Consider the following 23878-nt stretch of genomic DNA (forward strand, 5'->3'; position numbering starts at 1 on the left):
TCCGGTTTTGGAGGAGTTGTAAAATGTTTACTACAACCCTCCACATTACTATGAATTGGAAATGTGCATGTTTGTGTTAGAGAAACTGCAGAACTAATTCTTAAACCCCATTCTTATGTATCCCCTTTCAACAAAGTTGTATTATCAAACGTGTTTTTTTAATTTAAATTATTGTTGGGATAACGTTTACAGAAAACTTTACCGTACGCGTAAGGAATCTAGATTTATTATTGCAACATATATTTTTCTAATTTTTCAATGTGACTACGTACAATAAACTCATAATAGATACCAGGATTGAAATTTTATATCTAAAGACTTTCTTCAACTGGATTATAAACCCCTAGTCATAGTCAGTTACATTACCTACAGATCTTTTCTTCCTACTAGTACCATACAGTGAATCTTGAAGCATCTGATCTACTGATTTTAAGAGTACACCACTATATTCGACTTCTGCCTCTTTCTCCATGGTCTTCTCCTCGTCTGTAAGATCTTTCTTGATTCCACGCGTCATACGCTCTTGCATATTAGATTTCTTCTTTTCACTACTCTCTGTGATACATTCATTTGAGGTATACATCGTTTTCTGAAGTAAAAATGATATTTTTCTCAGAATTGATTTGGTCAAAGCAGTGATTTATGGACCAATTATAAAGCTCTTCGTTTAATCAGGTTCTTATACATTCATGGGTTTCTCACATGTTATACATTGCACTGATGCATGATATCAACAATTGTTGTAACTTTGACCTCAATCTGTCACATATTGACCTCAACATATGCCCCTTTCCGACTTTCAGTCTGTTAGTAGCCACTGCGCCTGGTACGTACAACTAAAAAAGGGTTCATAACTTTTCTAATAACTAATTTAATATATAATATACATTTTATTTTATAGGGGACGGACAAAACGTCTACAATATGTTCCGAGTTTGCCACCCTCTCGAGTTGCATACTGATACAACAACGATGCATTTGGACTTGCTCTTCAAAATTAACTCCTAACCGAAACGACAAAGCATTTTATTTTTTGTTGTTTATAATAAGGAACATTGAAAAAGTAAAATTCCAATTTTAAGCTATGATTAGTTGTATTTTTGTATTTTGTTTATATTTTGTAGTCCTTTGAAGTTTGTTTAACATTGAATGCACATATTCCGAAATGATGATGAAAACAAGACTTCCAACAAAGTTTCGAAGACACAGGTATGTAATAGTTGCCACATGTTTAGAATTTAATGACGAAATTTTGTGGTGTCATTCAATAACTAATCCGTTAAATATTGAAGATATTTGACCTGTTACTACAAAGGAGATTTAAAAAAAATTGATAAATAATTATTATCGCATATTGTCTCAGGCATCAATTTACCGAACGAATCCAAATGAAACTAATTTGTAGATAAATAGTAAAATTAACCAAGGATGTACAATGGCTAATCAGTAGAAAAGCTGAATGACCAAAACGGACTTTCAACTAATAGTAGAATCCACCTATGGTCAACTTTGCCTGAAGGAGTTAAAACTTTAGTTTCTCAATATATTTAATATCTTTTAACGAGCAGTTTTTTAAAAATGGGTGCTATAAATAATTTTCGTACTAACTTTCTGCATAATTTGGTTCACGTAAGAATTGGGATAAAGAAAAAAGATGAAAACAATATTATACGTGGTTTCTTTGCGTACTATGTGCACTCTTTTTTGCGACCCAATCAACATTCTTTAAGAATCGTTTGTAGATGGCCTTTAAATCTTAACACGATATTGACTCTGTCGGAGCACCCGATGTCATCCTCATTTTCGGTTTACTTAGTATTCTCTCTTACGTTTTTCTGTGTAGAACAATGTGAACCATTATTTGTCTGTTCATCTTTATTTTTGTATAGTAGTCTTGTACTTGTATGTTCATTTCTGCTATATATTGTGTTGATGCGTCATGTTAAGTTATCTTCTCTGTACTTTTTATTAGGTAAATTGAAAATAATATATTTGTAATCGGAATAAAAAATCTTTAAAATGTAAAATTGAGCTGTTTAAGAGCACAACAGAAATCTCGATGTTATATCGTTCACTTTCGTTTTCATATAGGATATACCATTTTAAATGCACATTAAGAAATGATGAGATAAGATTTACTAAAAGGTATTGTCATAAAATCCACTTACAAGTGGAATAGACGCCAGCAGCTCCTTTGTCAAAGACTTGGTGCATGTACCTAAAGTACAAATATCTACCTCTGTGAAACTCGGCATAGATGAACTGAAACATATTCAAAGGTAAGCATGTCATTTAAATTGTGATGGTATATAAAGTACACATATGTCAATATAAAATAGTAATAGTATCAGAAGTATAACATTAGAGTGATTAGAATTTTGGAGAAGGTATTTGGCACGAATGGAATACACCTACCTTTCAATTTTCAACGATAATTACATATTTTCTAGATTGATATACCAACCTAAATGGCAATATAGAATTGTTATTTGACTGGTACAGGTATTTTGCAAATCTATAAGTGTTTCCATGGTTTGTCATTAAAATCTGAGGTAAAAAGTGTGAAATGAAATCTGCTTGACTTATAACATGACCCGACGTTAATAAGTCTGACTTGAAATTATCAAGTTCTTATTTAAAACACCTCTGATTCTCTTATGAAATACAGACACATAAAATGCAATGAATCGACTGACATATTTTCATTATTCCTCTAATGTATAATACCAGCCTTAATAGGGTGACCCTTAAATGTTTTTTCACAGGGTCAATGTACAGAAACTCTAATAATCGGTCTAAGATAGTTTCGTTTGCTTCTATACAGCTATTTAAGACAAGCAACTGTTTCTATTATCTAAACTATTCATAATTTAATATAGAAATAGTGCTTGTTTTCAGAGTTCAAGATGATTTTCTTATTTAGCAATCATGAAAAGAACAAATTATTTAATGCTTCAGAATAAGAATGTATTATTAAAATGTTCTTTCAGATACATATTATGCACAATTGCGATAGTAAACTTACTTAATTGCTTCTGATTGCATGCCTGCTCTGATGAGAACGTTTTTATGTTCATTGTTCCATGGACATTTTTCACACATATCTTTTGCATGCATCTTAAAAGCATCTGCATCAATATTCATTATTTGGTTTCTTGACAACCCACACATTAAAATACCACATTTTTCGAATATTTCATTGGTTATAACACTTGGCTGAAATTTTAAAATTATCATTGGAAAAACTATAAAACACAAAACAAAACTAGATATGATAATTTCCAACTATGCCTGCTTTTGTTTTCCATTTTTTTAAATTAATTATTTTTAAAAACACGTAGGGAGTACGTGAATTCCCTTTCAACAACAACCAGGTTTAATCCACCATATTTTTTTTCTATCGGAAAAATTCCTGTATGAAAGACAAGACATTTACAGTCGTTCCATTAGTTTTTATAGCCGAGAGTGGTTTTGTCAGTTTGTTTACTTCCCTCTTTTTTTACTTTACCTTGGAGTTTAGTAATTTTGTCAATACTTTTTTATGGCACCTTCTCCATTGACATTTCAATATATCTGGATTTAGAAAAAAAACACTTTCTTAAACCATAATTAGGAGACTTATAGTTTATATTTCCTGATTTCTACATAAGAATAATTACCCTGCTCTCACAATTACTAATTTTAATTGACATACCGTACACCATGAACAAATCTGTATTTTCTCACGTATATCTTGTATTGAAACTCGAGAAATGTCAACTGCACCTAATTCTATACAGATCTGTTCCCTAGTTTCCTCGTTATAGTTTCTCAAGTCGTCCATTCTAGAAGAAAAAGAGTATGTAGTATGCATGATCGTATTCAAGGCCATATTTAAATGTGTTTTAAAATACGTCATTTTTTTATTCTGTCGTTTTTCAGTTTCAAATGAAAGAATTGGAGAAACCCCAATTCTCATTAATGCTGTTATAAAATAGATTTTGAATGGTCTAAGGTCATCTCATTTATGGTAATACATATATGTTTTAATAGTTTCCATCTTATTATATTAGTTTTTACATATGTACACTGTAGAAGAAAAAGAAAAAAATAAGAAAAAAATTGTGTTAACTAATTTAACAATACGGAATATTTATCTGACAAAGATGACATGAATATATTTTCCCAACTTGTCACAATTTCATCTTTCTTTCCTCGTTCTTGACAAGTCTTCGAATACGACTTATATGCGACTTTCCAAATGTGATATGTAAAAGTATTGATTTCATGACCAAAGACAGATCTGCTATTCTTCCGATTCACTGATTCCCGTTTTAGCCACAGTATAATTGGGATTCGTGTTTGTTAGTCTTTGGAGTAATGTTTAGGCTTTGGTTATTGTAGTTCACCATGGAATTGTGTTCACCACAATTTTCACACCATGTTAATCATGCTAAACTTCTAAATGATATGTTTTATGACGGCTAAGAGCCCCATTTCACTGTTTATTGAATGTTGAAACGTGATCGTGTATTTTATAAGGTAAAAAGTTTTTAATTAAGGTTGATTATTATTATACATGAAGATATTGCTATATCAACCTAAACATTTAATGAACATTTTAAAATTAGTGGTGCCAACTTTAGACCACCAAATTCGTTTTTTTGTGTGTGCAATTTTTCAAATATGCAGAGATTAAAAAACAAAATCGTCTTGCTGGAATGGTCACTTCATATACCTGAATAATTCTACAATTGAGTTGATACAATCCAATGAAATTTTTAATTATTCAATAATTTCGAGTATTACAAGTGAAATTGTCGTTAAAAGGTATATTAAACAATTGAGAAATATATAAATGGACTTGGATTGTACATTGAAATACATAAATGGGGCGGGATTTCTGAAAAACTTCAATACATGAAAAGGGTTGTAATTTTACATTACACACCAGATAACAACATTTAAGAGCAACTTTTTGTTCACATGTACAAACCCTCAGATGTTTCGACCTAAGATGGAACACACGAACGAATCGTCCGATGTGGAATTAGGGGGGGGGGGGATATTAAACATTATAAAAGTTAGGATGTTCTTCGAATCCCTAACCTTTCAACTATAGCAGCTGGGAATATAAAATGTAGCGTGAGAATTATTCTTACGATGCATTATAAAACCACTGTAGTCCCTTTGTTGGATTAACTTCTGTTTCATAGTCTATTAATGTATTACTGGTGAAAGAGTCTTCCTCCCTCACAATTCTTGATCTTCTGAACATGAGTTCAATCTGTAAATAATTGTAACTTAATATAGCAACAAGTCAATTAAGGAACTGTTTTGCATGGGTCATTATCAGTTCTATAGTTCCAAACGGTTTTATTTGAATAACATAAAGACTACATAAAACAACACGTTATAAATTTCATAGGTTTGAATCGCTTTTCTGTACTTACCTTCATCAGGAGAGATAAAAGATTTTTTTCAATACTTTTGCAACTGAGACTAACACTTTCTCGTGCAATCCACCATTTTCTACATAAGAAAATGCCTGTACCAAGTCAGGAATATATCAGTTGTTATTTATTCTTTTGATGTGTTCGAGCATTTGATTTTGCCATTTGATTAGGGATTTTCCATTTTGAATTTTCCTCGGAGTATTTTTGTTAATTTTTTTTTGTGCATACATATTTAAATAAACATTTCATTGAAAGTGGCATATGTCTATTACCGTAAAAGTATTCCCGGATAAATCAGTTTTTTAAAGAAACAATCAAACAACATAATGCTTTTTCATTCACTTTTAATATATATAATAGTGTGATTTGTGAAATATATCAATCCGCTCAAAAATGACAGGAACGCTGCTTTTTGCAACTATTTTTAAAGAAATTATTTTTTATTTTGATATTGAAACAAATTTCGTTGTTGATTTTATTTTGCCAAAATCACTTGAAATATCAATGCAGATACAACAATTCATAACATATTTGCAAACAAATAATAAAGCATTATCGTCTAAATATTTCCCTTTAATTGACTTTGAAATAACTTAATCACCTGTTTAAAAGAGCTGCAGTTTGCAGACATCAAGTCTTCAGGACGAAATGAATATAGTATGCTGTCAGGAATACTTCCGATATTCACTAAGTCCATTCCATACCATATCGTAGAACCAACAAGTTTTGTAATATATGAAGGGTCCCATTCTGATAAAGGTCCTAATGTCTCTGTTAATTCATTCCAACATATCTTTGCCTGTTACGTAGTTAACATTGAATTCAATTTAAAGGTGATTAAAATGGCATACGTTTGCATTTAACAGTACTCTTGGATCTATTGACAGAAGCTCGTATGTACCTACCATGACATTAAATCAATGAAATCTTATGTTATCTCACTTTCATATGAGTTTATGTGTTTTTATTCAATAGTTCTCTGTGTTGTGTTTTGTGTACTTTTGTTAGTCTGATATTTCTTTTTCTTTTTTAACCATGGGCGTTTTAATTTAATTTTAATGTCCCTTTTAGTATCGTTCGCCTCTCTTTTTCTATTTATTTTTTATTTGCCACGATTATTTCTTCTCTGTTTCGTTTTGTTTTTTACCTCATCAAAGAAACACTTCCATACGTGATATCGATTTACATACAACCTTACTGGTGCCACATGTCGAACAGGATCTGCTTACCCTTCCGAAGCACCTGAGATCAACACCATTTTGTTGTTGGTGTTCGTGTTGCTACATCTTTGGTTTTCTATGTTGTGTCATGTGTACTATTATTTGTCTGTTTGTCTTTTTCATTTTTAGCTATGGCGTTGTTAGTTTATTTTCAATCTATGAGTTTGACTGTCCCTGTGGTATCTTTCGCACCTCTTTTATGGTTGTGATGATGTTGAAAAGATAAACTAGAATATTCTATGAAGCTGTCTCAGGATTTATACTATTCATTTTAATTGAGAATTCATAAACGTTTTCTACATTTATACCTTTTTACGGGAATAACGGTGTCAACAAGGCATACAAGCTTAATTGTCTTTTTCATATTCTATTTTGTGAAGCAGGTAGAACTATATGTATTTATTTGAAAATTCATAATCTTTTACCCAATTTATACATTCTTACAGGAATAATGCTTCTTAAAAGGCAGACACGCTTAGTTGTCTTTTTCAGATTCTAATTTCAGAAGCAGTTAGAACCATGTGTTTTGTTCTACGCTATGAAATATATTTAGGTCAATGTTGGTCTTTTTATACATTTTTGAGTTTTAAATATACGGATTGTTCTTCAGATATAGAAAACTTCATAATTCTTAATCTCGAATTAAAAAGTCAGAATAACAATCAATGATCTTTTCATCATCTGATTATTCAAAATAATCATCATTGTTACTATCGGATGAGACTCTTGTTTTAGTATTTAGCTATTTGTTGTTAAAGTCTATGAATGCTTTCTAGTTAGTATGACAACAGTCTATACATATCATTATATAAAATTGAGAATGGAAATGGGGAATGTGTCAAAGAGACAACAACCCGACCAAATAAAAAACAACAGCAGAGGGTCACCAACAGGTCTTCAATGTAGCGAGAAATTCCCGCACCCGGAGGCGTCCTTCAGCTGGCCCCTAAACAAATATATACTAGTCCAGTGATAATGAACGCCATACTAATTTCCAAATTGTACACAAGAAACTAAAATTCAAATAATACAAGACTAACAAAGGCCAGAGGCTCCTGACTTGGGACAGGCGCAAAAATGCGGCGGGGTTAAACATGTTTGTGAGATCTCAACCCTCCCCCTATACCTATAACCAATGTAGTAAAGTAAACGCATAACAATACGCACATTAAAATTCAGTTCAAGAGAAATCCGAGTCTGATGTCAGAAGATGTAACCAAAGAAAATAAACAAAATGACAATAATACATAAATAACAACAGACTACTAGCAGTTAACTGACATGCCAGCTCCAGACTTCAATTAAACTGACTGAAGGATTATGATTTCATCATATGAACATCAGGCACAATCCTTCCCGTTAGGGGTTTAGTATCATACCATCATAACATATATGAGAAGAACATAACCCGTGTCATGCCAACAACTGTTTTTTTTAAATAATGTGTTTAGTTCCGATGCAAAGACCTTATCAGTGACTCAATATTAACGCCAAAATATGCAATCTTTAATGACTTGACAACAGTATCGTAATTATATCCCTTCTTAATAAGTCTATTCAAAGGTTTTGTAAGTTTCTGAGGTGAATACTGACACCTTTGTGCTTTATAAAGAATATTACCATAAAAAATTGGATGTGCAATACCTGAACGTATTAGAAGTCTGCATGTTGAGCTATATTTACGAATGATGTCTTTATACCGATGATAAAATTTAGTAAATGTTTTGACTAGTTTGTGATATCGAAAACCCTGGTGTAATAATTTTTCAGTAATACATAAATTTCTCTCGTTAAAATCTAAAACATTGTTACATACACGAGCCAATCGTACAAGTTGAGATATATTTATTGCCATATCTAGCATTAACTATATCATTTCTTCGAACTGAGTACTCAAATTCAATGGTATGCATTAATATCAACCCTCTTTCTTCTAAAAATGCTATACTCACTGTAAGTTATTTTCGAAGATAAGAAATGCAAAGTTTTATATACTACCTCTTCACAGGTACATTCCATAATTGTTTCCATTCTATTTTGAAGTTGTCTAGCAATAATATAACCTTTTCCTACTCCTTCTGGTAAGAATGAACCCAGATATGTCGCAGCCAATTTATCCATAGCACCTTCTCTTTGTGTTGCCTGATAAAAATCATGGATCCCATAAGATTTTGTTGGTCAATTATTTTTTAAACATTTTCATATTTAATATAAAACAACATGTATCATTTCACAGAACCTTTATGGTTTGAGTTTTTTTTTTAAATTTACAACCATATTGACTTTTCCCGAAGATTCGTGCCATAAGAAATAAATCAAGAGGCTTGACTACTTTTGCTATCCTGTAAATTGTAAATGAAACAATCTAACTTGGTCTAATTGTATGATGCTTATTTCTACTACTCATGAATATTATGTGGTTTAATGAATGGGGAGATAATTTTCAAGACAAAGTATATTTGTATTAAGTAGAAGACAGCAGAAAGGGCAAACTGATAAAATTGTTGGATATTGGTAGATAAGTCATTCGAGGAGGATGATAGAATTGTATATCTAAAATTTAGTTTTAGTCCATAATTATAAGTTTTTTTAATTTCTGATGTAACTGCATACATACAAGATCTAAGATGGCTATCATCACATTTCTCCGTGGTTTTATGTTCCTCATTTCGTATCCAGTTGCTAGGTGTTCAATGACTTCATCAGTAAACTCCTCTGGTTTGATATCTTTCCAGTGTTTGGCTTTAAAACATCTCAGCATTATTCCAAAGTTCATCATCTCTTCTGCTTTTAATTCCCCCTATCAAAATTTTCTTTGAAAGTATATCAATATATCAAAAAAATAATTATAGTCTATCGTTATATATTTTGATGCGACCGTCATACAAGTGAGAGGTTTAGCCATGTATAAAACTAGGATCAAACCACCATTTTCTACATGAGAAAATGCCTGCACCAAGTCAGGTATTTGATTTTGCCATATAATTAGGGACTTTCCGTTTTGAATTTTCCTCGGAGCTCAGTTTTTTTGTAATTTTACTTTTTTTATAAAGAAATTTATTTCTTTGTTTCTATCAAGTGAGGTGTATGTCAACCACTTTTTTTTTTAAGGAAAAGACCAACATTCTATTTTCTTAGCTAAGAAAAGATTCTAAGACAAAGAAATTGAAAATGAAAGGTTGAAATAAGTTCTTAAATCATTATTAAAGCTAACAAGTTGTTATTGTCGGCATAACGGGGTTATCTCCCTTTCAAGACAAAAAAAAAGAAATCTGAAAGGATTCAACAGACAAAGCAATGGATACATGTTATGAACCATTGAAATAAATTCATAAAACAAATTTAAAGCTAAAAAGTTGCTTTTGTTGGCATTTGTTTTCTGTATAGACAAATGGAAGTAGGTTATCTTAATACTAAGTATTGAAGACTTGATCACTTTGATAGGCCGCTAGTCAAAATACCACATGTGAAGATAGTCGGTAACATAAATTTGTTACACGGTGTGCTAGTGACGATATATATGGGGTCAGTAAATTCCATATGGGGTGACCCCATATATATCGTATTAGGTTACTTACACACCATGTAACTAATAATATAAATTCAGACAAGGCATGTTTATTGGTTTAATTCTATAACTCAACGTTTGAGTTTTTCATGTTGGTTTTTTTTTTTCTTACTTGGACGCGTGCCACCAACAGCATTCTAGAATAGATTCTGCAATTAACCGCAATTTAAACATAACCAATTGACTATACAATCAAAGCCCATAATCAGCAAGCTTGGAATAGTCCCACACTTTTATTCAAAAGGAATGTAATACTTACGTGGGGACTTTCCTGCATCTTGAATTTGTTTAAAATTACCCGTGCCTAAAATGAGAAAAAAAATATTTCGTCAATAAAACTTAAAATTTCTTTGGAATACGAATAAATTCTTCGTTTTTCCTTATCAAAATCTTTTCCTTCAAAGTCTAATAACTGAATGAATGAAAAGACAATTATAATGAATTATCCAAGATGTACGTTTCATCAACAACATTTTTTTAAAATTAAGATGGATATAAATTTAAACACTTGGTAAACATGAATGCAATGCATGATCATATGTAGATTCGTATAAAGACATTTATGTTTGTCTATTTGCTGTGATTATATATGCGTGCTTTTGAAATTTTATCTGAATGATCGTATTAAGAATTGTCTGTTTGGCACAAACAAAAACCTTTCAAAGAAATAAGTCCTATCACTTAATATCCAAGATACATGTTTAATCTACAGCAAAAATCAAAGTGCTTGTAGGGACTCAAGGGTAAAGATGGTTTAATTTATCAGTAGAAGTTAAACTAGATATTGCATTGTATTAAACATTGGTTATATTTGATTCATATACAGTTCTAAGCAAATAATGATAACTCCAATTTTTAAAGATGACTTTAACAATGACATCGTTGATATTTCTAGAATAGATATTAGGTTCCTGCACCTTGCAAAAGATATGTATTTTTCTTGACGAGTAAAACATCATTTTGTAACTCTATATCAAGGCATCTTTTAAGTGATACATTTCTAGAATGTTTATGAATAGGATTTATAGAATGTTACGATCAACGCACAATGCGTTTGTGTAACTCAAAAGTAATGATAAACCTTAGAAGATTTAATTGCATTTCATGCAATTTTTACCCAAAAATATTTGGAGTTTAAATCAAAACAATGTATATTCACTTATGAAAATGACGGAAAATCGACAAACAAAAAGTGAACAGCGATCAAAGACGGATAAAACCAATATCCCCGGTCAATTTGTATCAGTCCTTTTTAAATTGATTGTACCACAACCTCCAAAGATTCTGCCAACAGCTCTTATGAATATTTACGTAATGACAATTACGGATTGTTATAATTAATGTTCTTTTCTGTCGTTAGACATATAGCTCTTTCATGTCACTCTGAGGCAGTATTGTAAGAGCTCTGGTCCTAATGTAACCTTTAATGTGTAAAACAAGTAATAATAATTGCTCTTTTCTGTCGTTAGAAAACTTACAGGAAAACATCTGAATCTGACATCTTTTAAAATGCCATCGTTTATAGAGGCTGCCATAACATTATCTGGAATTCTGCCTATTTGATGACGATTATAACCTGCCAGTAAATGTTGTAGGCATCGGACTTTTGATATATCATAAGAATTAATTGTCCTATACTCTGGAATGTTCGCCATCATAACTTGTTTGAATTTGATAACCTGATAGTGTAAAAAAAAAAGATAGATTACCTTTTTGTATATCTATATAAGAGAAATATTACCTTTTTGTATATCTATATAAGAAAAATTATACAAACACGTCAAAAGCTGTATGATGAAGAACTATTATTGCTAAAGAAGGTTACGTACATATTTTTAAAATAAAAAAACGTACAAAAATAGTTGAGGATGCATGAGGATGAGGATAAAGATGCATGAGGATAAAGAGGAGGAGGAGGAGGAGGAGGAGGAGGAGGAGGAGGAGGAGGATACCAAACGAGGCGGTTTTCTCCAATTGATTTGTATTGTAGTCTTGTCATGTAATGTTGTCATTTTAATGTTATAATCAATATTGCCATTAAAATGCCCTGTTCCAAGTCAGGAAAATGGCTATTGTTATATTATAGTTCGTTTCTGTGTGTGAAACATTTAAATGTTGTGTATCTGTTGTGTCGTATTTCACTTATATTTAATACTTTTCCCACAGTTTTAGTTTGTAACCCGGATTTGTTTTTTCTCTAACGATTTATGAATTTCGAACAGCGGTATGCTACTGTTGCCTTTATTTATAGAAGTAGACTTATTTTTTCAACTTTGTACTTGTTTGGCTTTATAACTATTTTGATCTGACCGTCACTGATGGGTCTTATGTAGACGAAACGCGCGTCTAGTGTATCTAATTATAAGCCTGGTACCTATTATAACTATATACCTATTTTTTCATGTATGATGTTGTTGTCGCATTGCTTCATACTAATACATTACGAGTTTACCATTTATATTTAAGAGATGACTGTTCATGTTGTTATAACTTGTGTCTTCTTGTTTGATATTTTATTTTGTAAATAACAGCAAAAAATCCGTTGAATTGAAGAAACAACACATAATTACAAAAGGAGAATTATACTTTGGGAAACTGTAAAGACGAAGGTCAATTTTGTTATAAACATTTATTAACAAAATACCGTACTATAAGGTTAATTCAAAAAGGGGACGTCAATAAAACCTGAAAAAAATAGTCCGTTGGACCACCCCGAGAAAATTGTGGATAAAACATTGCATGGCCAGATAAACCTCCAGCTTGTATTAGTTGTGTGAGTTGTTTAAAGCTCTGTTGTATTGACAAAACGCTTAAGGATACTATACACTGCAACCAGTCTGTTTGTATATTTGTTTTGTTCATACATCGTTGTCAATATAATAGAATTGTATGCGACTGTCATGCAAGTAAGAGGTTCGGCTAGTTGTTAACCCATTTTTATTCCACCATTATTTTACATAAGAAAATGCCGGTACCAAGTCAGAAATATGACAGTTGTTATCCATCCTTTTGATGTGTTCGATTTTTTGAATTTGCCATTTGCTTAGGGACTTTCTATTTAGAATTTTCCTCGGAGTTCAGTATTTTGGTTATTTTACTTTTTCCTTTCGCGTATTTGGCTGGTCTTTTTTACAGTGATAACTCTATAGCTCCCTTCATCTAAATACAATGGCAAAAAAGGTTATCAAAGGTACCATGATTATATTTTAGTACGCCAGACAAAATACAATAATTCATTTTACCCAAGATTTATACATAATGAATAAGAGTTTCGCAGACATATTTTCGGATCAAACAAGAAATACAGTGAGTTATTGCTAAAAGGTCATATTCAACTGAATAACTCTAAATTGTAGTTAAAGAAGAATATTTGACTAACATTGAATCTAGGTATCATTTATTAAGAATCTATCACTTATATATGCTGTTGAGTAAAAAGCATCAGGAAATAGTTGGTCACAGTCAGATGTTCCTTAGTAGCTGGGCAAACATTGTTATTGCTAAGCTTATAATATATGAAACAAATACAGGAGCTTTGACCATGAGCACTTTTTTGTTTGTTAATAATCTGTATTTTTATATAAACTTACAGACTTTAGTTTCAAATCTTTCATTTTGCCGATCTCGCATATAGCCAATTTTAGGTTATCTGGGTTCAGCTGCTTTAGAAAATGTCTGTTTGACATCAGAAGTTCTATATACCTTTAACAAAATATGACAATATCAAAGCTTTGACATTCAACGTGCATAGTGCCGCAAATGGATGTTATTGATGTGCCCAAATAATGGATTCATCATTAAACACACAAAATGAAAGTCTTTCTGTTATTCTTTAAGGGACAGTACTAAGGAGCAATTTCAAATTGCAATTATAAAACCAGATTATTCGATTCATTCACTTTTAAATTATGATGCATAATGTTTTTCCTTGTGGAGGCTTTGATCACCAAAAATTGTACTTACTGAATAATTTCCGCTGTGGTCAACTCGGAAGGGTTTTTATCTAAAACTTTTGGAACATTTCTAGCCATTTCAGCTCGCTTCCGAGAAGACATACTTTTACTGTCGCCTGGCTTGAAATCGTTTACTTCCTAAATCAATTGTCAAATAACATATTTATGTTACTAGTATGTAGGTAACAAGTGTTAAGAAATAAGTCACATGTACAATTGTAGTTGATCTAAATCAAATATAATTGCTATGGAGGGTTTATTAATGACAAAAAAAATCGAATTAATATGTTTAACAAAATCTAAATCCGCTTTTCTTTATCTCAAAATCGCATTGATGGTTTCAACATCGGGGGAAACTTACAACTCACTGCAAGTTCAAAACGGCCCCTACCAACGGTAAGGTATCGTAATGCGTGTATGTATTGAAACACCTAGCTGAGTAGTGATTCAGAGAAAGTGAGTACAGAAATACTAATAAAAAGATATAAATATATCAAGTTATTGTAAATACAACAATTATTCTATCAACGAAATAGATTACCTTCTCTGTATTTGGAAAACCTTTAGGACTTAGGGCTCCGTGCACTATAATTTCGAACTTTATCTTGCTTAATTTTTAACTGTTTTGATAAGCATCACTTATGTCTTGACTTTGAACACGAAACGTGCGTCTAGCGTACACAATTTTAACCCTTGTATCCATGATGGGTTTACATACACCGATAATCGTCCCCGATTTTTAACTCAGGATATTAGATCATATGATATCAGTAGTGAACACAAAAGTGAATAAATAAGCCAATTCCATAACAAGGGATATTTCAACAGCAATTCGAGAAATATGTGTAAGTGTTTACAATAAACGCAACAATGGCGAAACCGAGTGAATATTGTTCACACCAGAATTCATCGAGGTTAACCGTCTTCTCATTCCATGGTACAAACGTTTGATATGTTGTTGTTGTAGTCTTTATAGTTTCTGGTACAAAGCTTGAGCATATCTGAGGCATAATTGGTCGTCGTGTACAGGAACCGTCATCTTTATCTATCTCGAACTTTGCATCAAGATTGGCGTCAGAAACGAGATCAGAACAAGACACACCAGGTTTGCTCCAATTCGATCCTCAATGATCACAGTTACGTTAGAAAAGTTAAATTGGGTGTTTGCGTAAATTAAAGTGAAAATAATTTTTCAGTGTATTGTGTTCGCTAATTTTTTATTTGATCCCTTTTTATTCTTACAGCTTTGACTTAATTAAACACGTGTCTAATATGACACTAAAATGAAGAAAAAACACCACAAAAGAGATCATTAGCATGACAGAGATGATAATAGCTTTACTCAGTTAAACATACCTCCTCTTTCGTTGCAAATTCTGAAGCATCTCCTCCACACTTTTTGATAAAACGAAATACAGGCGTTTTGTATTCAACCTTCATATTTTCAGTAAGCTTCCCAAAAGCTCTCTTTATTTTTTTAAACAGAACCTTTTTCGATGATTTTGGTATGTCTCCACATCTTATTGATATCGGTTGCCACCTGAGCATATATAACTTATATTCAGTCAGAGCTTTAAAACTACTGCTTGTTACGTTATAATTTAATTAAAATACTTAGAATTGTTTTTTTGTTTATACAAAGCATTTTTAATTCATGACGTATCCCTTCACTTTAACTTTTCTAAATGGATAGACTTTTAAAATAAAACGATGCAAAAAGATATTCTAATATTATGGTAATTCTTTGTCGATAGAACAAATAAATGTGCTCAAATAAAACGTTGAACTCCGCCACATTCGATGTGTGCCTATCCGACGTCATGCGCATCTAATTCTGTGGTTGTTGTTGGTTGAATGCAGTCAGATTTGGCTATAATTGTTTATTGAACTGTACATGTATCAGGCCTTAAAGTCATTAAACTTTCGAGTCAGTTGTTTGTTCTCATACTCCAAAATCAACCAATCAAAATGCTGGTTTTCATGTTTCGAGCATGAATTTTGTGCTCCGAGCACTGAGCAAAGTTTTATGACTTCAACCCTTAGACGTTTGTTTTCGCGTTTGAATTATTTCACGTTTGTCATTGTCTGGGACTTAAACCCCTGACTATACAGTAAGGATTTGCTTGTAATTAAAAAGCAGTACGGTGACCCATAGCTGTGAATATCATTTGGGCTCTGATGGATGGTCTTTTCATTTGCAAAGATACCACATATAATTATTTATACAAAACAAGAAGTAGTAGATTTGTTTCTCATGCTGTTTTTATTAGAGCATAAACTTACATTTTCAGGACTTCATTGTCTGAAACCTGGTAGTGCAGTATGGGGAATTCAACAAATACGTCCATGTATGTATGTATAATCTCATTCCAATTATCGTCTTGCCAATCTTTTGGTGATTTGTTCCATTTAACTTTCAGTGAAACAAACTTTATTTTGTTCGGAACATTCTGGATAAGTAAAGTGAGAACTGTTTTGAATAACTAGGGAAAAGCTACTTCCTATATAAACTGAGACCGTTTCAAAATGCAATGAGTTTTTCTGATGAAGAATTATTTACACAGGAGTTGCAGTTAATGGAATTTGATACGACTGTCTAACAATTTTTTGCGTCGTGATTTTTTCATGAACTTCTAAATAGACCAATTTTATATTTGGACAACAGCTGACCAGTGATGAGTGGAAACATATGGGAACCTTTTTGGATCTATAAAACACCTACTTTCTGCCTGCTCAAACTTTAAATTTAACAATATGCTGAATGCAGATATTGTTAGGAACTGCAGAACTGCATTTACTTCATATTTGGTCAGCCGCTTGCCACTAATGATTTGTAATTTGTGAGCAATTTTCAAACATGTCGCACACTTTTTTCCTGTTAGCCGATAAAAATGTACCATGAATTTTTAATAGTATGTTAAATGATAGCATTTTACTTTGCTCACGAATTCATATTTAGTCAGTCGCTTGACCAATAGAAATATGTGAGCGCTTTCCGAAATCTGTTATACATCCAGTTTTTCTATTCTTTGAATCGCGATCGTTTTTGGGTGTATGCTTAGAACGAATACACATGCAATTGTTTATTTAAAAAAAAACATTAAAACATAACTTTCGATTTAATTGATACATATAGGGGTGGTTTATTATATAGGGAATAACTGAGGTATGACTGGATCGGGTTCACTCTTAGGCAGTCAGTGTGCCACCCTTACGGAAATTTCTAGATCCACCAATAGCTGAAGCTTTCTTGAGATAACACGTGGCATGAAAATGTTTACCATCTGTTGTGGTGTGGTTTTTAAGACAAGAGTACTTACATCAAACTGTAAGCAAGAAGCACTCTTACTTTTCATTGCTTCTAGTGCAGCAAACATTGTAAGACATGGAAATCTGATTAAATTATCTGTACACAGTAACTTTAGCATCTGGTCATTCATCCGATTTACAGTGCCATTCATTGGCTCTTCCTGTAAGAATGAAATTATTACACATTTTTGGGGGAAATCGATTCGAATTATAAAACTAATCCATTGGACAGAAATTAGGGGATATAAGGAGTCACATGATGTTAGGTAGCGATTATAAAGCATATTTCAAGACTTGCATGCTTTGATTTTGTTAGTTAAATGTTTATGTTTCAATCATTAGTTTCCAAGCAATGGTGAAGTGGAATAAGAACAAACTAGAGGCTCTCAAGAGCCTGTATCGCTCACCTGATTCTACTTGGATTTTGAAATCATATAAAAATATAAAATTTGGCTACAAAGTAACAACACTTGGTCAGCACCTCATTAAGAAAGGAGCATTTATGCTATGTTTGCTTCATTCAATTCAGTGGTTCTATGGTAAACCAAGTCCCCTGCTGGAAGCCATCTTGGATGATGGATTGGCTACAAAGTAACAACACTTGGTCAGCATGTAATAAGGAACATGCATGCTATGTTTCACTTCATTCCATTCAGTGGTTCTCTAAAAGAAGATATTTGTATGCATTTCCCATTGGGTCCTATGTTAAACTAAGTCCCCCGCTGGCAGCTATCTTGGATGATGGATAGGCTACAAAGTAACAACAATTGGTCAGCACCACATAAATTAGGAACATTCATACTATGTTTGACTTCAATCCATTCAGTGGTTCTCTAAAAGAAGTCATTTGTATGCATTTCCCATAGGGTCCCATGTTAAAGTAAGAACCCCGCTGGCGACCATCTTGGATGATGGATCAGCTACAAAGTAACAACACTTGGTCAGCACCTGATAAGTAACATTCATGCCATGTTTAGTTTCATTGCATTCAGTGGTTCTCTAAAAGAAGTCATTTGTATGCATTTCCCATAGGGTCCTATGTTAAACTAAGTCCCCCGCTGGCGGCCATTTTGGATGATGGATCGGCTACAAAGTAACAACACTTGGTCAGTACCTCATAAGGAACATTCGTGTCATGTTTGGTTTCATTCCATTCAGTGGTTCTCTAAAAGAAGTCATTTGTATACATTTCCCATAGCTAGGTCCTATGTTAAACTAAGTCCCCCGCTGGCGGCCATTTTGGATGATGGATCGGCTACAAAGTAACAACACTTGGTCAGTACCTCATAAGAAACATTCATGTCATGTTTGGTTTCATTCCATTCAGTGGTTCTCTAAAAGAAGTCATTTGTATGCATTTCCCATAGGGTTCTATGTTAAACTAAGTCCCCGGCTGGCGGCCATCTTGGATGATGCATCGGCTACAAAGTAACAACACTTGGTCAACACCTCATAACGAACATTCATGTCATGTTTGGTTTCATTCCATTCAGTGGTTCTCTAAACGAAGTCATTTGTATGCATTTCCCATAGGGTTCTATGTTAAACTAAGTTCCCCGCTGGCGGCCATCTTGGATGATGCATCGGCTACAAAGTAACAACACTTGGTCAGTACCTCATAAGAAACATTCATGCCATGTTTGGTTTTATTCAGTGGTTCTCTAGAAGAAATTCAAAATTTAAAATGTTAACGACGACGACGACGACGACGACGACGACGACGCAGGACGACGGACGCAAAGTGATGAGAAAAGCTCACTTGGCCCTTCGGGCCAGGTGAGCTAAAAAAGCATGACATGTATTCCGTTTTATTGTATTATCCAAGCATGAATCAGGAATCAAAACCCACATTTTTTCACAACAGATTTATCTACAAATGTAAGAAGAAAGGAAAACTTGTTCTATGTAGAGATAGTTGTTGTCCATCTCAGTTAATTATATTGGTTAGCAAGTTCATATTTTTACACAAAACATTTTTACGAAAAACAATACAAAATTCGATAGTTTAAAATTTCCGATTTTTTAATTATAACATGCACGTCTACTTTTCCTGATTCCAGATATATATATATATTCTATAGTGTCTCCCATTTGGGGAAGATCTTTCTGTATTACACTGAAGATAATCAATGAAGTCCTGTGCTCTTTTGATTATAAGATAATGTTTGTAATAATTATTTTCTGATAGATGGATCAAAACTACAATTAGAAAAATAAAGAAAATGAAATTAAATGCTGAATGCAATTAATTTTTTCACTACAGGGTTGAAACGTTATAGGAGTCAAGTGCGAATCTACAGTGTTTGTAACCAAGGCCATATACATGTCTAAAAACGCCGCAAGACCCTATGTATTAATTGTTGAAAAAAATGGGACTACATTTTTACTTTAATGAATGATAAATGAAACGTTTGATTTCTAAAGGTAAATCGGGTATAAATTTAATTCAAGACATAGAACAAAGGTATGCTACTGTTGCCTTTATAGATTTGCATTAGAGTCAATGGGAGATTGTGTTACTGAATTTACCCCTATGATATGCTGCATATATCTCATATTTCAAATAATTTGACAAGACAGAACTTTCATTAGTGTATACTCACGTCAAGCGCTCTTATGACACTGATAAAATCGTTAAACTCTTTTGCTGTAAAATCCTCGGTTGAACCAACTCGAAACAAAGACTTTATTCTTAATAATAACCCTCGGTCAGCTAAGTTTAAGGACCTAAACAGCTGCCGGATAGCCATCTTGGTGGATAAAGGATGAAGCGATTTCAAAACTATAAAATACACATAGTGAAATATATAATGTGTCAAATAGGAAATGTTGGGTGAACTTCATAGGGTTGAAAACATTATGTGTTAATTTAATTTTTACCCTGCTACATGTTATTTTGAATGGTAGTTATGGTTCACATTGGCTATGACTAAACAATCTTAGTCTTTTTTATGTATGGTAATAGTATCTGTATTTGTACTTTTTCGCATTTTTAAATGGGCGTCACTGATAAGTCTTTGAAATCGAAAGGCTCGTCTGGCGTACAAATGTTTAATCCTGGTATCTAAGATAAATGTATTTAGTTTTTTCAGTCTTTGATAGATTTCAAATCTAGCATTACATATGTACCGTGCTTTAGTTGGTGTAAACTTCAATAAAACGTTTATGCTGTAGAGATGAATTGTGTTTGGAGCATGGTAAAAGGTGTATTTTTCTACCAAGGTGGGTTATATTCCGCGTGTTTTCTGTAAAGAGGAACTGTTTTGGATCGACTTTGTACTTGTTTGGCTTTATTAATATTTTGAGATGAACGTAACAAATGAGTCTTATGTAGACGAAAAGCGGGTATGGCGTACTAAATTATAATCCTGGTACCTTTGATAACTATTGGAGCAATGGTTAAAGAGGTTTTTTTCCTATACAGTAGGGAGGTATAGCGTAAAAGAGTAAAGTGTTAGAGAATGATATATATGCTTCCGCAAATTTACAGATCTAACATTGTTGGGCTGTTATTATGACGAATTAAATATATAATATAATATCATTCTTTATTAGTTTACACCTTCATTGTAAAATCTTTTTCATACAAATATTGAAATGAGTAATAGAATGCTTTCCTTTTTGAAAAATAGCATTATAGGTAAATTGTGTTTGATTCAGTTAGTAAAGCGGATTAATGACAATGAGGTATCGTAAGATTGATAATTCGTTGCTTATCGTTCAGTGGAAAAGTATTGTAAGAGCATTAGTGCAAGTAAGATGATCACATGGATCAAATATTGTATAGAAAATGGTATTATTTAGAAGAGTTTGTGAGTGATTGTATGTATGTATTATGTACTGATTTTGCAATGATTGACAATGTCACATATACCTTAAAAGAGGGACGAAAGATACCAAAGGGACAGTCAATTTCCCTTTCATTCGTAAACCATAAAACAACAGACTACGTTTATAGAAATTTATCAGCCTTTGTGAAGGAATCGGAAGTAGGTTGTCCTTCAGTTCAGTTACACAGGCTTCTTTTTCATATATATAGTCAACACATTAAATCAAGATTGGGTTTTTGGATTTTGTAAAGAAAATGTTTTATCATATACTCTCTTTAATTCATAACATAACATGGATTAGAGGGCACTTAACATTTATGCGCATATGGGGATTAAAATGTGTTACGTTTGCGTGCAGTTTATGATAACATTTGCGCGCATTTTTTTTGGCAGGTAACACATACAGGTGAATAAAGATAACTCCTAATAATAAGTATGACTAATAGTTAATAGTAATTTTGAATACACTTGTAAATTTATAGTATTTTTCATATTGAATTCTACCCTCTTACGGACGGACGTACAGGCGGACAGGGGCGACGCTTAGTGACGCGGCGAGTACGTAATAAAATTTGTCTCATGTTGAAGTGAAAGAACATGGTCTAGAAAAAGCAAAACGAAATATACCAGTAATGGTTCTGCATCAATAGCCCTTTTGAATGAGTTTTAAAGGAAGTTAGATATTGAAATTAATTTATTACTTACATTCCTCTAACATTGTCGTTAGAGCCTGAAGTTTCATTAATATCTCTTTGTCATTGTTTGATCGACGCATCATGGCCTTAAACGGTTCTGAAAATGTTTTCCTTCCAGATTGCTCGTCTAAACTAAAAGCTCTCATGTGAGGTGATGGTATCATTTCACAGTGGAAACTCTCTGTTTGTCCATTTGGTGGTCCATTGTCGTCGCCAGTCTCATCACTAGACCTGCTTCCTGCTTGTATATTTTGGTCGTTTTTGATGGGTTCGTCATTTTTGACAGGGTCATTTGATTTTTCATCTCCATCAGGTGGATCTTTTACAGAAGCAGATTCTTGATTATCTTTAATATATGACTTATCTGTAACTGTATCGGTTTTGGTGGGTAGGTCCTTTGTACCTTCAGTTTTATTGTATGGACTTCTTTGGTCTGTAGCTGATGCATAGGATATAATTACCAGAACCAAACCGAAAGCTGAAGTTCCGTAAAATTTATCAATTGACGAGGTTTATATTTAAAAACAAGTTTCTTTCTAGTATATGTAAACTAATCAATTGATCAATATTTCAATTTTGTTATGTAGTAAACTATTTAGGCATTACAAAATTCGTCGCAAGATACTGGTGTTACTTTGAGAAAAACGTGTGCTACCTATATTCTAGAACATGTCTCGCTAGTATTGTAAACAATGTACTGCTTACATGCGTTATATCAAAAGAAAACGTTTTGAAATATAACAAGCATTATGCAGTGCGATGTTAATGTTATGAGAAATAAAAGTCCAAAGCTCGTAAATACTATGCATTATGGTAGAACATTAAAATTATCAAAATTTGAACATCTTTCTTCATATTATATATTTCTTCTCTAATGAATTTTCGTTTTATTTTGAACAAAATGCAATTCAAATTTAACTGATCGAGTACGAAAGAATGTAAGTTTTTAAATTGAGTTCGTATTTGTGCGTGTTTCGTTTCCACTGTATTTTTTCTGATCATGATGGACAAGAATATTTTTTTAAATTAGTTAAACTCAAACAGCTGTGTATGTGCTTGTCCAAAGTTAGAAACGTCTCCAAATATTATCTTTACTTATATCTAAACTAGCTCCTTTTGGTGAATAATGTGGTGATGAAAGATATTCAGAAGTCCATATTTAATCATTGTTTTCTTCTTCTGAATTCGGATGCGATTTAGAAGTTCTATAACGTTATTTGATAAAGAAGACTTGGTTGTAGCAAGACTGGCATCAATTGCCATCGATTGAATGACAGTTTTATTTATTTTCAGTAAAAAAACATTTACTTTTCTTACTTCACGAAAAGGAAATAGTAAATATAGCTGTAACATCATTTCTAAAATAAGAATTAGCGAATATGTAAATAAGTTGCGGATATCAAATGAGTACTCCGAAATAAAGCCATAAAGGTCAATTTTTCGCTTTGGCAAATCCCCAAAATATAATTTGTATAGCACCGAGATACAAAGTTGCACTAAAGTGTGTGGATATGACAAATTCCATGTCGGTCAAAAACTAAACCAAAATAATAATTAAAAAAAAAAGCAAGCGACCAAGAAGCAGTAGAGGCATGCTTAAAAAAGCGAGTAATTTAATTATCTGAAATGTATATTAAACTTGAGAAAGCGACACTAAAGTCGAGTGTAAGAAAAATTCAAAAAATCTGATAAAAAAAAATCGCCAATCTAAAAAACGAAGATAAATACGTATATCACAATTCAGGGCGTCAATACAATACAATGAATTGTCTTACCTATCCACTTCGATAGCATTTTCGTTGTTCCCTGGTTTAGCATTGAGGCTTCATTTTATACTGCTCCGAGCCTTTAACGGAATATGATCGATA

The 23878-nt window shown here is 32.5% G+C and overlaps 1 protein-coding gene across 1 annotated transcript in view; it reads right to left on the reverse strand.

Annotated features, from left to right (window-relative positions):
- Positions 1-23878, reverse strand: part of LOC139516578 (uncharacterized) — a 36422-nt gene extending 12544 nt beyond the window's left edge. The window contains exons 1-18 of the mRNA XM_071306757.1: positions 23786-23878; positions 22021-22488; positions 20089-20267; positions 17497-17646; positions 16460-16626; positions 15533-15716; positions 14187-14314; positions 13814-13925; positions 11702-11902; positions 10483-10527; positions 9273-9455; positions 8654-8797; positions 6037-6234; positions 5142-5266; positions 3695-3824; positions 3026-3216; positions 2169-2262; positions 367-589 (exon numbers count right to left, since the gene is read on the reverse strand). Of these exons, the coding sequence (XP_071162858.1) occupies positions 367-589; positions 2169-2262; positions 3026-3216; positions 3695-3824; positions 5142-5266; positions 6037-6234; positions 8654-8797; positions 9273-9455; positions 10483-10527; positions 11702-11902; positions 13814-13925; positions 14187-14314; positions 15533-15716; positions 16460-16626; positions 17497-17646; positions 20089-20267; positions 22021-22488; positions 23786-23828 (2965 nt within the window). The 5' untranslated portion in view covers positions 23829-23878. The remainder of the gene's footprint in view (positions 1-366; positions 590-2168; positions 2263-3025; positions 3217-3694; positions 3825-5141; positions 5267-6036; positions 6235-8653; positions 8798-9272; positions 9456-10482; positions 10528-11701; positions 11903-13813; positions 13926-14186; positions 14315-15532; positions 15717-16459; positions 16627-17496; positions 17647-20088; positions 20268-22020; positions 22489-23785) is intronic.

Source organism: Mytilus edulis, chromosome 3, assembly GCF_963676685.1.
Source record: "Mytilus edulis chromosome 3, xbMytEdul2.2, whole genome shotgun sequence".
NCBI lineage: Eukaryota > Metazoa > Mollusca > Bivalvia > Mytilida > Mytilidae > Mytilus > Mytilus edulis.